General features: G+C 37.7%; 1 protein-coding gene across 1 annotated transcript in view; it reads right to left on the bottom strand.

Moving 5' to 3' along the window:
* VWA8 (von Willebrand factor A domain containing 8) overlaps positions 1-15747 on the bottom strand; it is a 370368-nt gene that overhangs the window by 283718 nt on the left and 70903 nt on the right. The window contains exons 6-12 of the mRNA XM_082859564.1: positions 13564-13728; positions 12921-12970; positions 12103-12211; positions 10003-10107; positions 6207-6338; positions 3902-4036; positions 3735-3812 (exon numbers count right to left, since the gene is read on the bottom strand). Coding sequence (XP_082715690.1) covers positions 3735-3812; positions 3902-4036; positions 6207-6338; positions 10003-10107; positions 12103-12211; positions 12921-12970; positions 13564-13728 — 774 coding nt within the window. The remainder of the gene's footprint in view (positions 1-3734; positions 3813-3901; positions 4037-6206; positions 6339-10002; positions 10108-12102; positions 12212-12920; positions 12971-13563; positions 13729-15747) is intronic.

Below are 15747 nucleotides of genomic sequence, written 5' to 3'. Positions count from 1 at the left end.
AACTAAAAACACAAAATGCTTCCTAAAATGTAAGTAAATAGTATATCACATCCACTATCCAAAATTGTTCCAAGAATAAGAAACAGAGTCTGCTAGAGGTAAAAAGATACCATAACAAGCCAAACACGAATACATAGAAATCAGTAAATTAGCAGGATAAAAATGTCTTAGAGATATCATTACAAAAAAATACATGACCGAAAATTTCACTCTGTAAAAACACCAGCTGTAAGTTTGCTTTTTTATAATACTATATTCAGCATGTACGTCCACCAGAATAATCCATTCAAAAATACTTAAGAATAAGTTTAACCAAGGAGATGAGACTTGTACACTGAAAATTATAAAACATTGCTGAAAAAATTTTTAAAAGACATAAACAAACAGAAATTCATCTATGTTTACAGAATAGATGATTTAATATTAAGATGACAATACTACCCAAAATGATCTATAGATTCATTGCAATTTCTATCAAAATCTCAACTTTTTTTTTTTTTCATAAATAGAAAAAAACCTATCCTAAGATTCATCTGGTATCTCAAGGGACCCTAAATAGCCAACACAATCCTGGAAAAGAAAACAAAGTTGGAGGTCTCATACTTTCTGATTTCAAAACTTACTATAAACCTATGGTAATTAAAACAGTGTGATACTGACATAAGGACAGACATATAAACCAATGGAGTAGAACAGAAAGCCCAGACACAAACCATCACATATATGGTCAGTTGATTTTTCACAAGATTGCCAAGATCATCCTATGGAGAAAAGACAGTCTTTTCAACAAATGGTGCTGGGAAAACTGGATATCCAAATGCAAAGATTGAAGTTGGACACTTACTTTACATCATATACAAAAATTACATCAAAATGGGTTAGAGACCTAAATGTAAGACCTAAAACTGTAAAACTCTTAGAAGAAAACATAGGGGAAAATTCATGACATTGGACTTGGCAATGATTTATTGAATATAACACCAAAAACACAGGCAACAAAAAGATAAATTAGACTTCATCAAAATTAAATTAAATTTTGTGCATCAAAGGATACTATCAAGAGAGTTAAAGAATGCTCAACATCATTAATCATTAGAGAAATGCAAATCAAAACTACAATGAGATATCATCTCACACCAGTCAGAATGGCCATCATCAAAAAATCTAGAAACAATAAATGCTGGAGAGGGTGTGGAGAAAAGGGAACACTCTTGCACTGTTGGTGGGAATGTAAATTGATACAGCCACTATGGAGAACAGTATGGAGGTTCCTTAAAAAACTAAAAATAGAACTACCGTACAACCCAGCAATCCCACTGCAGGGCATATACCCTGAGCAAACCATAATTCAAAAAGAGTCATGTACCAATATGTTCACTGCAGCTCTATTTACAATAGCCAGGATATGGAAGCAACCTAAGTGTCCATCAACAGATGAATGGATAAAGAAGATGTGGCCCATATATACAATGGAATATTACTCAGCCATAAAAAGAAACGAAATTGAGTTATTTGTAGTGAGGTGGATGGACCTGGAGTCTGTCATACAGAGTGAATAAGTCAGAAAGAGAAAAACAAATACCGTATGCTAACACATATATATGGAATCTAAGAAGAAAAAAAAGGTCATGAAGAACCTAGGGGTAAGATGGGAATAAAGACACAGACCTACTAGAGAATGGACTTGAGGATATGGGGAGGGGGAAGGATAAGCTGTGACAAAGTGAGAGAGTGGCATGGACATATATACACTACCAAACGTAAAACAGATAGCTAGTGGGAAGCAGCCGCATAGCACAGGGAGATCAGCTCGGTGCTTTGTGACCACCTAGAGGGGTGGGATACGGAGGTTGGGAGGGAGGGAGACGCAAGAGGGAAGAGATATGGGAACATATGTATATGTATAAATGATTCACTTTGTTATAAAGCAGAAACTAACACACCATTGTAAAGCAATTATACTCCAATAAAGATGTTAAAAAGAAAAAAAAGAGAGTGAGAAGACAACCCACAGAATGGGAGAAAACATTCGCAAATAATATATCTGAGAATGCCTTAATATGCAGAATACATGAAGAACTCTTACAGTTCAGCAACAAGAAGACAATGCAATTAAAACATAGGCAAGGAACTTGAAAAGGTATTTCTCCAAATAAGATATATAAATGGTAATAAGCACATGAAAAGATGCTCAATATCATTGGTCACTAGGGAAATGCAAATCAAAACCACGAGTCACTACTTCACACCCATTAGGATGGCTATTATAAAAAGCAAAGCAAAATGAACACAGAAACAAAACAAAACAAGGAAACAGGAAATCACAAGTGTTGACAAGGATGTGGAGGAACTGGAACCCTCATGCACTGCTAGTGGGAATGTAAAATGGTGTGGCTGCTATGGAAAACAGTTTAGCAGCTCCTCAAAGAGTTAAAGGTAGAATTACAATATGATTCAGCAATACCACTCCAACATATAAACCTAAAAGAAATGAAAGCAGGGACTCAAACAGATACTTGTACTCCAGTGTTCATAGTAGCATTATTCACAATAGCCAAAAGGTAGAAACAACTCAAGTGTTCATCAACATATGAATGGATAAACAAAAATATTATTCAGTCATAAAAAGGAATGAACGTGTGAGATATGCTATAACATGGATGAACCTTGAAAACATAATGTTAAGTAAAATAATCTAGAGACAAAAGGACAAAAAGTGTATGATTCCTTGTGACCACCTAGAGGGGTGGGATAGGGAGGGTGGGAGGGAGACGCAAGAGAGAGGAGATATGGGGATATATGTATATGTATAGCTGATTCACTCTGTTATACAGCAGAAACTAACACACCACTGTAAAGCAATTATACTCCAATAAAGATGTTTAAAAAAAAAGTACATGATTCCATTACATGAGGTACCTAGAATAGACAAATTCCTAGGGACAGAAAGTCACATAGAGGTTACCAGGGTCTAGAGGGAGGCAGAGAATTTATTATTTAATGGTTATAGAGTTTCTATTTGGGAATATAAAGCTTTCTAGAAATAGCTAGTGGTGATGGTTTCACAACATTGTGAATGTACTTAATGCCAGTGAGTTGTACACTAAAAAAAAAAATGATTAAAATGATAGAATGGATAAACAACAAGGTCCTACTGTATAGCACAGGGAACTATATTCAATATCCTGAGATAAACCATAATGGATAAGAATTTTAAAAAGAATGTATATATACATATAACTGAATCACTTTGCTGTAGAGAAGTTAACACAATATTGTAAAACAACTATACTTCAATTAAGAATAAATATTCAGTAAAGGAAAAAAAATAAAATTAAAAAAATGGTTAAAATGGTAAATTTCATGTTATGTACATTTTACCACAATAAAAAAATAATAATCTATTTGGTGAATACCTAATTATCTCCCACTGCTGCTGAAACCTATTCTGTTTAGATTTCCAAATTACTATTAAATGTACTGTGTGTGTGTACACATGCTTGTAAAATGGATCTCTCTTGAAAAACAGACCCTGGTATGTTGGGCACATCAGATATCCTAGAACACACTTTCAAAAATTCCAAATAATTATAGCTGCACTCCAATTTGATAGCTGTTTCAGTTATTTATCTACTTCAAAATTAACAGGTACAACTGAAGGAAGAATACCCACAAATTCTGCTGACGGTCCAAAAGTATGTTTATAGTCCAAGTGCTAAAAATGAATTTCTTACCTGATAGAGCATGATAGGTTCTATATTGTATCCTAAGGTATCTGCAAAGTTCTTAGCGATGACTGTTTTTCCACAACCCTACAAATGGAAACACAATCATTCAAGGGATAAGTCAAAACCACCAAAAGTCAGGAAACAGAACTTAGTAGTGAGGCTGCTGTTCTTACTTTTCCTCCAATTAAACATATGTCCTTAACCATGTGAGACTGCATCATTTCAGCCAGTAGCTGTTTATGGCTTAAAGTTTGTATAAAACGGTCTGATGTGCAAGGTTGACTTAATGGCCTGGTTCCAGCTGGCACCTATAAAGAGAGGTAAATATAATATGCACATGTTTTTCTCAAAATAATAGTTAAATGAAAGCATACAACTGCCATTTGAAAGCCCCTACTAATTTCCTGCTCAATTCAATTCTATACTGTTTTTGATATTTCAATAGAGCAACAATTATTTTCTCATTCACACATCTGATCATCGTTTTCATCAAACTTCCAAATCAACCATCCCTCTAAAATTAAAACCCTATGCTGTCAGACATTTTCATATGAATCAAGTAATTTTCATACTATTTATAACTTATAATAACAATGTCACTGCTTGAGAATGAAGGTTTTTGCCCAAATTTCAGTTATAAGTACAGAATTTAAAATCAGTCTACTGGGATCCTCCAAAATCACCAAAGATCCCCTGATTTTTAAACTGTCCACAAATCTTTTTCCACTCTTATTTTAGTTTGCCACTCAGAAGCATCTGTTCTTAAAATCTCCCGTCCTTCACACCTACTTCCTTTTATTTCCTATCTCTTCCTTATTAAAGTCTCCTGGATTTCCATGCCCTGCTGGGGACTCCGGACTTGGTCATACTGTAGGCAAGACAAACCCTAAAGAATTACAAGTTTGGAAGTGACAAGATCAGATTTGTTTTTAAGAAAACAAATGGTGGTAACATAGAAGGCTAACTTGAAGGGCCGGGAGGCAATGATGTTAGAAAGCCATTACCAAAGGGAAGCAAATAATGAAAGCTCGCTCACATCTCATGTCCCTGGACATTCTGTTCAAACCGCCTGAAATGTCCTATCACCTTTCCACTCCTGGGCCACTGGAAAACTCCTGTGTCATAAGACTTAGCTCAAGCCCCATCTCCTCTCTGAAACTTTCTCTACTCCTTCTCCTGACTCCTGGTGTTACTTCCGTCTCTACATCTCCGTAGCCATTCCAATGCAGTTCTTACTCATCTGCCTCTATCCTAGACCATCAGCTGTGAGGTCACTCATCTGAAGGAGACAGAAGAGTGCCGTGTGGAGTGTGCTGTCTAGAAGGCCCAGCTGTGCCATTTGGTAGCTGGTGACCATGGGTGAATTGATTACCCTCTTCACATCTGTTTTCTAATCTATAAAATGGAGATAATAAAAGTTATCTCTGGGGTTATTGGGGGATTTAAATGGCATAATATATGTGAAGAGAAAAATACAGTAACTAGTACACGGCAGGCACTGAGTGGATTTTAATACAGAGCCTGGCTCATGGTAGACATAATCAATGTTTCGTTTGATGATTGAGTAAACACAGTGACCTGGATAAGTATTACTAATATCACGTTCAAACAAACAAAAAAGCCTATCATGAATGCTTGCTCTGTCATAACATAAGAAGGCAAGCATTTATTCTTTCCTACATTCACTTACAATCTAATTGTCAGCATTTTTCAGGCTGTGTTTCCTAGTGTTAGCTTCCTATCACATCTTAGGGTTCTTAGGATCCTCAAGGGAAGGGTTAGAAAAAGGGAGGCAGAGCAAGCAGTTGGAGCTCTATGAGCAAATATCGTTCCCCTCCTCTAAAACCTGTTCAACTACAACAGCTCATCTTTTAACTGTTTCATGTAGCTGACAAAGACTTTATTTGAAAGGAGCATTCCCTAGTTGTTAAAATATGTTTGAAAACAGGGCCTTCCCTGGTGGCGCAGTGGTTGAGAGTCCACCTGCCTATGCAGGGGACACGGGTTCATGCCCCAGTCCGGGAAGATCCCACATGCCGCGGAGCGGCTGGGCCCGTGAGCCATGGCCGCTGAGCCTGCGCGTCCGGAGCCTGTGCTCCGCAACGGGAGAGGCCACAAAAGCGAGAGGCCCGCGTACCACAAAAAAAAAAAAAAAAAAAAAAAAAAAGTTTGAAAACAATGACTATTTCTTACCAAGGACTCAGAACACAAAATGCCTTCATTAATAAACACTTTATTTGATTTTCCCAGAGGCTGACTTTGGTTTTTGATGAAAAGCTATCCCTATGTTTCTCCTGAACTTTTCCAGTTTACAAACATACGTGACTCTGGATATATAGATATACAGATACACGTATATAGATGTGATGCTATGGAACCAAAGAATACTTATAAGGGAATCATAAACCCAATTTAGGTCATAAAAATGGACAGAACAAGGCACATCTTAGAAAGTACAAACCTTGATTCATTCATTACCTTAATGGTCACCTCTTTTTCTGCAATCCGGATGGTCACAGAAGCTTGGAAGACATGGTTTTCAGTCATCTTCTCCACTCTCACAACCTCTTCAGGAAGCAGAGAGCTTCTTGAATCTTGGAGTTCAAAGCGCTGTAAAATTACCAGAAAGACATGTAATTTACTTTTTATTTTAGTATTAATGTTGGATATCTGGAAGGTTCCATCTTAATTAGAACTGAAACCCACTCTATGTTATAAAAATAAAGGTAAAAAAATTAATGAGGGCTTCCCTTGTGGCGCAGTGGTTGAAAGTCCGCCTGCCGATGCAGGGGACACGGGTTTGTGCCCCGGTCCGGGAAGATCCCACATGCCGCGGAGCGGCTGGGCCCGTGAGCCATGGCCGCTGAGCCTGCGTGTCCGGAGCCTGTGCTCTGCAACGGGAGAGGCCACGACAGTGAGAGGCCCGCATACCGCAAAAAAAAAAAAAAAAAAAAAATTAATGAGAATTTTTTCCCCTATTTTTACAGATACCACTCATTCTACTTACGCTAATTACTAAGGTGATATGAAAATAGTCCCTAAAATTTACTAAATGCCAAGAAATGGAATCGCTGAGTTTCTGATCTGGTAGAAGTTTGCAGCCTACAATGCTTGATAATCGAAGGTTCCAGTTTCCTAGAAAAGGATGATGAGACTCTTGAAAACATGCTAAAGGAAATTAAAATAAGGCCTATATCAGTTGATTTCTTAAATCAACTGAAGTTAATAGCTGCCTGGACACCAGTCTGCTGATTGCTTGTGTGGTTAGTTTAACTGATTACAATAAAGTATAACAATCAATCTTCCACAGTATCTGGCACAGTGCCTTCTACAGTGTAGGTTCTCAATATTTGTCCAACTGGATTGAAAAGGCCCAGACCATTGATTCTTTCTCCATGTAGACCAATGATCAATGTTCTAACACTAGGTTGTACCCCCTAATCCCAGCTCGTTATATAAAAAATGCACACAGAGAACACAAATAAGTATATGAAAAATGAGGATACTAATTGAAAATTAACTAAATCCTATGCCCTACTAATAGCAGCATGTTCACTATGAAGAGCTTAACTCATTTTTCGTATTAAACAGGCAGAAATTATTATCCCCAATCCTACAATACTTTTAGAACATTATCACTATAGTGAAAGACTTGAAACTCAATGAAAGAACAGATTACTGCTTATTCAACAGAATGACTCAACTCTAGAAAATATATTTTGGGGAAGAAAATTATTTTCAACTTCAACACTGTAAACATAACAGCCCAGATCATGTTTTCATTGCTGTGTCTTAAGTACTCAAGTACTCTTTCCAAGCCTAAGAAAAATTGTTTATTTGTGCTACCGTAAAAAACATAAGTTTCATACTTTGCACAATTTATATATGCAAATTCTCATGGTGTCACACAATGTGGTAGGAATTGCTTCCATGCTGTAGACAAATAACAATCATTGACACCATAATTTCATGCCAAAAAAAAAAAAAAAAGGGTACACTGTATTTCAAGGAGGTTCAATTTGGAAAGGAAGCCTTAGCAAAGTAATTAAATTCACTGGAATTTAGAACCTAGACCCATTAAATTCTAAGAAAATATATATATGAGCTTAAAGGGTATGTTTTCACTCCAGCCATAGTAATGTCAGTTTAACTTGATATAGGGTTAACGTCAGAGCATTTATATTCCAGAAATGAACACTAATGCCTTGAACCACACTTGCTGTACTGGTTATGTCCTTATAAATAATTCAAACTAAAATATTTCAGTAGAATAAAAATAGTAGGCTAGAATACACTAAAATAGGAAAAGAACTCAAGTTGCAAGGTGAGTTACCATGTGTTGGCATAGGAAATTTAAAGACTCTTAATCAAAAAGGAAATTGAGGAGTAAAACAGATATATAATTCTTCACAAAATTAAGGCAAGAAAAGACAATCACTTTTTCTTCTCTTACATAAGTAACAAAATTCCCCTTTTTCCTTTTTAAAACTCTACAATCAGATTTGAAATAATTCCTGTTTGTAATATGGATCCTCAATCAGTGCTCTATGTTCCCCTTAATTATAAAGGTCAAAATAAAGGCCAAACAAAATGAAGCAGCACTGACTACTTTCTTTGGAAAACTCAACTCTTTAAAGGTATTCTATAACTTTATAGAATTTGTATGACTAATTTTGAAATCAGAGACCAGAAACGCATCAAAGTGTTTTCTTAGTAAAAATGAAGACCTTTGTTCATAACGGACTTATCTAGACACTGAATGCCTTCTCCTGGTTGTGTCACAAAACTTTACATTGCTTCATTTTATCAGAACTCTGACAATTTCTTCTACCCTATGTACCCTTGTTCCCAAGGCAGTGGACTTTGTGCTGATGGGCATCTAGGGAGCTCATCTGTAATCACAGCCTCTTTTCTTAAACACTAAGTACTCTATTTCAATGACCAATGCCAAAGTAGCTCAGATGTTAATTAAATCAAAGATGAGTTCTAGTTCTGTTTTTCAGAGCCTGGAATGAATCTTAGAGTGAACTATACAGTCAGACTGGTAGTTTCCTAACTCCTTGAGCATAGGAATTAATTTCCCCATTTCCAAATGGTTCTTCATCATCTCCCTAACACCCTTCCACCTTCTCCTTTTCCCCTCCCTCTCCCTCACCCCTTCTCACACACACAGCAAATCCCCTTCTTCCCTTTCATCAGTGGCTGCTATTTCACCGTCCCTAGCCCTGCTTCTATTCTTTGCTGTCTCTTCTACTTTCCTTTGCCTCTTTATTGACCATTACTTTCCCCTTGCTTCTTTATGCTTTTCTTTTAGATTCTGCCCCTAACTATACTTTTTAGCATTTATGAGGAACGGCTTTTTGTTAGTTTTATTTTGTTATTATTATGATTGACATCACCAATCAATGAAAATACTGTTTCTTGGGTTGGCTGATATATGAAATAAAATCCCACGGAAGTAACTAGAATCTATTGTTCCACTCTCCTGAGCCCTTCTCACTATTATCAGCTGCATAGAGTACTTCTGTACTCCCAAAGACCCTGTGTACTCTTTGGGATAAGGGAGAAACTAACACCATTCCATATGTCAAATTCTGGCCTCCAGAAAATGAAGGGCCTACACACAAGACCACAACAGCTTAGTGTTCACATTCTACCTACTCCTTAGAAATCTAGACACCTTGACCCAAACTGTGTAAGAAAAACAAAAACAGTCTTTCATAAACAGGAATTATTTGGGGTGAGTCAATGACTCTCTCTCGCCAAGGGTCCGCTTGAAGTGGCTCCCACTGGCCAAAACCTGGGATAATTTTAGCATCAAAATAAATGACGATAGTAATCAATTATAACCCACTGAATAAAACAGGGATCCATAAGTGCATATTGATATAAATTAATAAATTAATACATGGAGGAGAAGAAAAAGCTCTTCCTTAGTGTAGAATGCCTACTAATAAATGCAGAAGGAATGTTTACGCCCCATTACTGACATGACAATGCCTCCACAGGTGGAAAAGAAGAGAAGACAAGGGAAAGAAAGAAAGATGGAGAAAGAAAAGTAGGAAAGAAGGGTAAGAGAGAGATGAGAAGAAGGGAAAAGAAGGGACAAGAAGAGAAAATGGGAAAGGTAAGGAAAGAAAGTGAAGCAGACACATACTTTTTTTTTTTTAACATTGTTATTGGAGTTTAATTGCTCTACAATGGTGTGTTGGTTTCTGCTTTATAACAAAGTGAATCAGCTATACACATACATATATCCCCATCGGATACTCACTTTTAAAACAACTTCCACAGCCATCTTCCCTTCATGTCCTAGTAAAACAGTGTATGGGTAAAGCCACCGGATTGCACGTTCGATGGACATCATAGGAAAGGAATCCTATTTAGGAGGAAAAATACATAGGAATGAAGAACACCTAAAATAATCACAGAAAATTTAACCAAAATGTACATATGACATTGAAATTGCATTATAAACAATACCCAATAAGTTTCTCCTGTTTCCCAGAAGTCTACAAAGGCAAATATTCATTGTTTCCTCTTCTTGTTCCACACCCTTTGCCTTGGTAAACTCACCCACTCTCATCTTTCAGCTGCCGTGTATGTGTTGATGGCTCCCATGTCTCTGTCTCCAGTCCTGACCTTTTTCTTGAGCTCTAGACCTAAACTCTCAATTGCCCATTAGATGTGACTATACGGATGTCCCATAGACTCCCATTCAGCATGTCTGAACACACTTCCCTATCCTACTCATTCCAAAGTACCTTCTCTTTTTCCTCTACTCCTAATCTGAGTTAATCTCATCCACATACTCCTAGCTTCACTGTTATAACTACAAAGTTAGAAAGTGTTCATTATCCTCAAATCCTTCCCCCCAAATTGCTTTCCCAATTCGGTTTATCCTACTTTAAAAAGTCTACTAACAAGGACAACTAGGGAAATTTCAATATGGACTGTTTATTAGATGACATTACAGAATTATTGTTAACACGCTGAGGGGTGTGATAACGGTGTTCTGGTTATGTAGAAGAATGTTCTAATTCTTAGAAGTTGCATACTGAAGTACTTAAGAATACTGACTACAATTTACTTCCAGAATTGTTTAGAAAAAAATGAGAAAGTGCAAACAAAAGTGGCAACATGTTAAAAGTTGGTGATTCTAGTTAAAGGGATTATGGATTTATGTTTTGCTATTTTTGAACTTCTTCTTAGATCTGAGAATTGTCAAAGTAAAAAGTTCCAAGGAAAAAACAAAAAGAATGAAAAGTAGAAGATGTGATAAATAGGAGGAAAAATGCTGTTCCAGATGTATAGAACAGCGTAAACAATACCTGGGAAGCCTAACACCCTGACCCTCAGGAAACGTAAAATAAAAAGCAACAAGAGATTAAAAATAAGTCTCTTGTCTCAGTGGTGTCACTACTACCTTGGATTATGCTTTCCTTAGCAGAGTCTCCTACCTGTTCCCTGTGCATCCACGCTCCCCCCACCTCACCTCGCTGCCAGCAGAGGTGTCTTCCTCCAACATATATCTGATTGCCACACATCCCATCTACTTAATAATGTCTAATGGGCCACTTCTTCCACACCAGAAAATACAGACAACTTCACTCACCATGCAAAACACTTCACAATAAGGTCCTAACCTTTCTCTTTGGTACACATGCTTGCTCCAGTGATACAATTTATTATCATGCTCCGAAAAACACACCAGGCCCTTTTGTGATTTAACACCTTTGGCCCATGCTGTTTCCTCTGCCTAGGGAACACTCCAGATACTACTGTCATGACCTTCGTGAAACTGTGGTGGACAACGTCTGTTTTCCACCAAATCCCCTCACCCATTTTCCTCCTTCATGTGCCTCCCAGCTTTCCCTTCCAACAGCCAGCTGCTGCAGGTCTTTCCAAGAAAACTGCCCTTGAGCTCCTGGAGCCAGCTTGGCTCCCAGAATGGGAGAGCAGCTAGTGCCTGGGAATGTGTGCCCCCTGGGACGATTACTAACCAGTGAGACTGATGGTGCTGAGTGTGAAAGTCCCAGTTCCCCTGCCTCAGGTTGGGGCGAGTCTGAGGCACGACTTACACTGCTGCGGACCTCTGCATGATCAGGTAGAAGTCCTCCTTCCCTCTGTGGAACTTTCACCTGAGCTGCATGTCTACCTTCCCCTGTCCAAGGCTGTAAGCTCTTTAAGGACTCAGACACATCACTGGTCTCTGCACAGTTTCCTGGGCTGCACAGCAAATTAATCTCAGGCCTTGCAATATTTATAGAGCAGTATAACAAGGCAAAGGGAAATGATTAATCTCCAAGGGTTAACTTTTAAGTTTTCTTTGCCACATTTGGGTATACCAGTCATTAATTTATTTTATACATACCAGGATTTGAACTGCAGCTGGTAAACTATCTAAAGGAAAATCTGGAAGTCCAAGAGCAGAAGATTCTTGGGAACAGAGAGTGGTGGCAAAGGATAAGAGTTGAGAAATTCTAGGGGAAAACAAGAAGTGATACTAAATTTTATTCTAATAGTTATAATACATAAAATCTGTTAAATATAAAATAGCTGGGCCAATTTAATTAATTGAAAAAGTTGACATCCACTATTTAATTCTTAGGGAATAGTTCCATATTATAATATTCCATTTCAAACTCAAGCTGATTAGGTTCACAGATATATTTCTTAAATCTGTCCCAATATGTGAGGTTTTTCATAACCTGGCCCAAAACTACTCTGCCAGTGTCACCTCCCACCTTTCTCAATCTAAATCCAAACTCCAGCCTCCGGGAGCTTTTCATAGACCCAAGAATAAGGCATATACTCTCATGCCATGCTTTAAAAACTTTTTCTTAGAATTCCTTAATTCCATTCTCTATCAGTCAAAAGCTTACTCATTCTTTAGGACCCATCTCAAATGTCCCTTATAAAGTCTCAACCACAATCATCCCCCAATACTCTGAAATTATGGCCCTTACCACACTGTTAAAGTAAGGTATTTATACACATATCTGTAAACTCTACTAGATCTTGAGTTTCTTGCATCAAAGACCATGTCTTATTAACTTTATCATTAGCTGGTTCCATAGCTACTGAAAAATTCTTCAAACAGTTGTTGAATGAATGAATGAATCAGTGGATCAATGAATGGGCAAAACAAATTCAATGTTAAGTGTCCATATATATATCTGAAATACTTACTTCTCAGCAGAAACATTGGCTCCAACTGAATACAACAGTTTAAGTTGGTCCTAAAATAACATAAAACATATCAAATTGATTAATAAGGAATGTAACAGATTAAATGCAAATGTTTGACAGACATAATTCAACCTTTTAATTAAGCAGACACTATGTAATTAATAGCAAAAAATCATTTCTTGATACATGTCATTTCTAAAAGAAGAGTTGGTCTTTTAAAAAAATCTTTCAGACAAATAATACCACAATAACTTTTCTTTCTAGTTTCCAGAGATTTTCTTTACCTTTGTATCCATTTTTCTTTCCATCAACTACTGAGGGGGACATCTACAAACACAGTAACATTTTTATAGTAATTGAATTTATTATAAACAGGAAGACTATTTAAAAAATAAATTATCCTTAAGGGAAGAGGGGCAAGATAGAAGAGGGGATTAAGAGATATAAGCTACTATGTATAAAATAAGCTACAAGCACAAGGAATGTAGCCAATATTTTAGAATAACTTTAAATGAAGTATAATCTATGAAAATATCGAATCACTACGTTGAACACCTGAAACTAATATTGTAAATCAACTATACTTCAATTAAAAATAAATAAAAATTTAAAAATAAAATAAATTATCCTTGTTCCTACTTACCTGGAAGGGTAGATAATAAATATCTCTGGCTTGAAATCGAGACCGGAGCGGGGGGTCTAATGGATTCCCAGAGTACCTAGGTACTGGCAAGCCCAAGGCGATCACTCGGAAATCTTCACTAACTCGGACAATCTTCCAAGCATCCAATTCTGTTTTGGTATGATTCTAAAAGAGTAAGAAATCAAAAATTACAGCATAATGATAGAGATCACAACTGCAAGAGTCAGGCTAAGGAATTTATGTCCTGACTGCTGGGTAAACTGTATTGGAGAACGCTCTTGAAGCCAAACTGTCAAGGAAGGGAGCAAAGTGGAATCAGGAACAGGACACCAGGGAAGGCTCACAGAATGAAGACTGGTGTTTGAAAGGAGAATCATCCAGGAACAAAGGCGATGTGGGTCAGATCTCTAAACCCTAGTCAATAACACAAAGGAACAGTCAGAAGAGCAAGGAAAATAAACTGGTTCAAGCTAGAAAATGGTAGTTCTAGAGGGGTAGACCACCAGCAGAGCAGAGACTGCCCAGGGACCTTCAATAAATAACTATGTTTATGGATATATTTCTACCAAGGTATATTAATAATAATAAGAAACATTCTTTGAAAACTTAATACATGATAAGCACTTTCCATGAATTTTTCTCATTTAATTTTCACCACAATCCAAATAGACATTTAATTCCTTTTCGTGGAGGAATAAACTGACGTTCAAAGGAGTTGCATAACTTGCCCACATTCCTGCAACTACTATATGGTGGAGCTGAGACCGGAAACAGCGTAGATTTCGGAGTCACAAATCCTGGCTCTAGTGCTTGGTGCACATTCTAGCTAAGTGACCAAAAACTTGTTATCATACCCTCTGAGCCTCAATTTTCTTATCTATAAAGTGGAAATAATACCACCGATATTACTATGGCTGTTACGAAAGTTAAATGTCATAATGCATGTGAAAATGAAAGTAACTGGTCCACAGTAGTCACCTGTTAAATGTCATACCTTCCTTCTCTGCCTGACCCTTCCAATGTCTCTTCACTGTTCTTCAGCCTTTGAAGAGCCCCCCAGTCCCCTGCTGTTGTCCTCTTTATACCCTCTTATATCACGCCATCTAAAGACTTCATTGCACTTATTCATTAATTCAACAAATAGTCATTGAGCATCTACCATGTGCCAGGCATTGTTCTAAAGTTTGAGATAACAACAACGACAAAATTCCTGGCCTAGTGAAAGTATGATCTAGTAGAGGGAGGCAGACAATGAGCTACAAACATAAGTAAATAAATCATGTGGGATATTAGAAGACTCTGTGGAAAAATATAGAGCAGAGTAAAGGAGTATGGGGGCAGAGGGCACATGGAAATATTTAATAAAAGGGTGAGGGCAGGCTTCATTGGTAATACAGGCAGACCTCGGAGATACTGCAGGTTCGGTTTCAGACCACCACAGTAAAACACATATCGCAATAAAGTGAGTCACAAAAATTGTTTGGTTTTCCAGTTCGTACAAAAGCTACGTTTACACTACACTGTAGTCTATGAAGTATGCAATAGTGTTATGTCTAAAAAATGCACATACCTTAATTAAAAAATATTTTATTGCTAAAAAATGCTAACCATCTTCTGAGCCTTCAGTGAACAGTCAGCTTTGCGCTGGCAGAGGATCTTGCCTCGGTGCTGGTGGTTGCTGACTGATGAGGATGGTGGCTGCTGAAGGCTGGGATGGCCATGGCAGTTCCCTAAAATAAGGCCACAGTGAAGCTCGCTGCATCAATTGACTCTCTGTAGCAGACACTTCTGTTTGATAGTATTTGACCTACAGTAGAACTTCCTTCAAAATTGGAGTCAATCCGGGCTTCCCTGGTGGCGCAGTGGTTGAGAGTCCGCCTGCCGATGCAGGGGACATGGGTTCGTGCCTCGGTCCGGAAGATCCCACATGCCGCGGAGTGGCTGGGCCTGTGAGCCATGGCTGCTGAGCCCACGCGTCCGGAGCCTGTGCTCCACAACAGGAGAGGCCACAACAGTGAGAGGCCCGCGTACCGCAAAAAAAAAAAGAGTCAATCCCCTCGAACCCTGCTTCTGCTTTATCAACTAAGTTTATGTTCTGAATTCTAAATCATATGTTGTCATTTTAACAACCTTCACAGCATCTTCATCAGGAGCAGATTCCAACTCAAGAAACCATTTTCTTTG

This window comes from Leucopleurus acutus (genome assembly GCF_964270905.1).
Source record: "Leucopleurus acutus genome assembly, chromosome: 18".
Taxonomy (NCBI): Eukaryota; Metazoa; Chordata; class Mammalia; order Artiodactyla; family Delphinidae; genus Leucopleurus; species Leucopleurus acutus.
The sequence above is the reverse complement of the archived record's forward strand: the minus strand, read 5'-3'. Positions and strand labels throughout refer to the sequence as shown.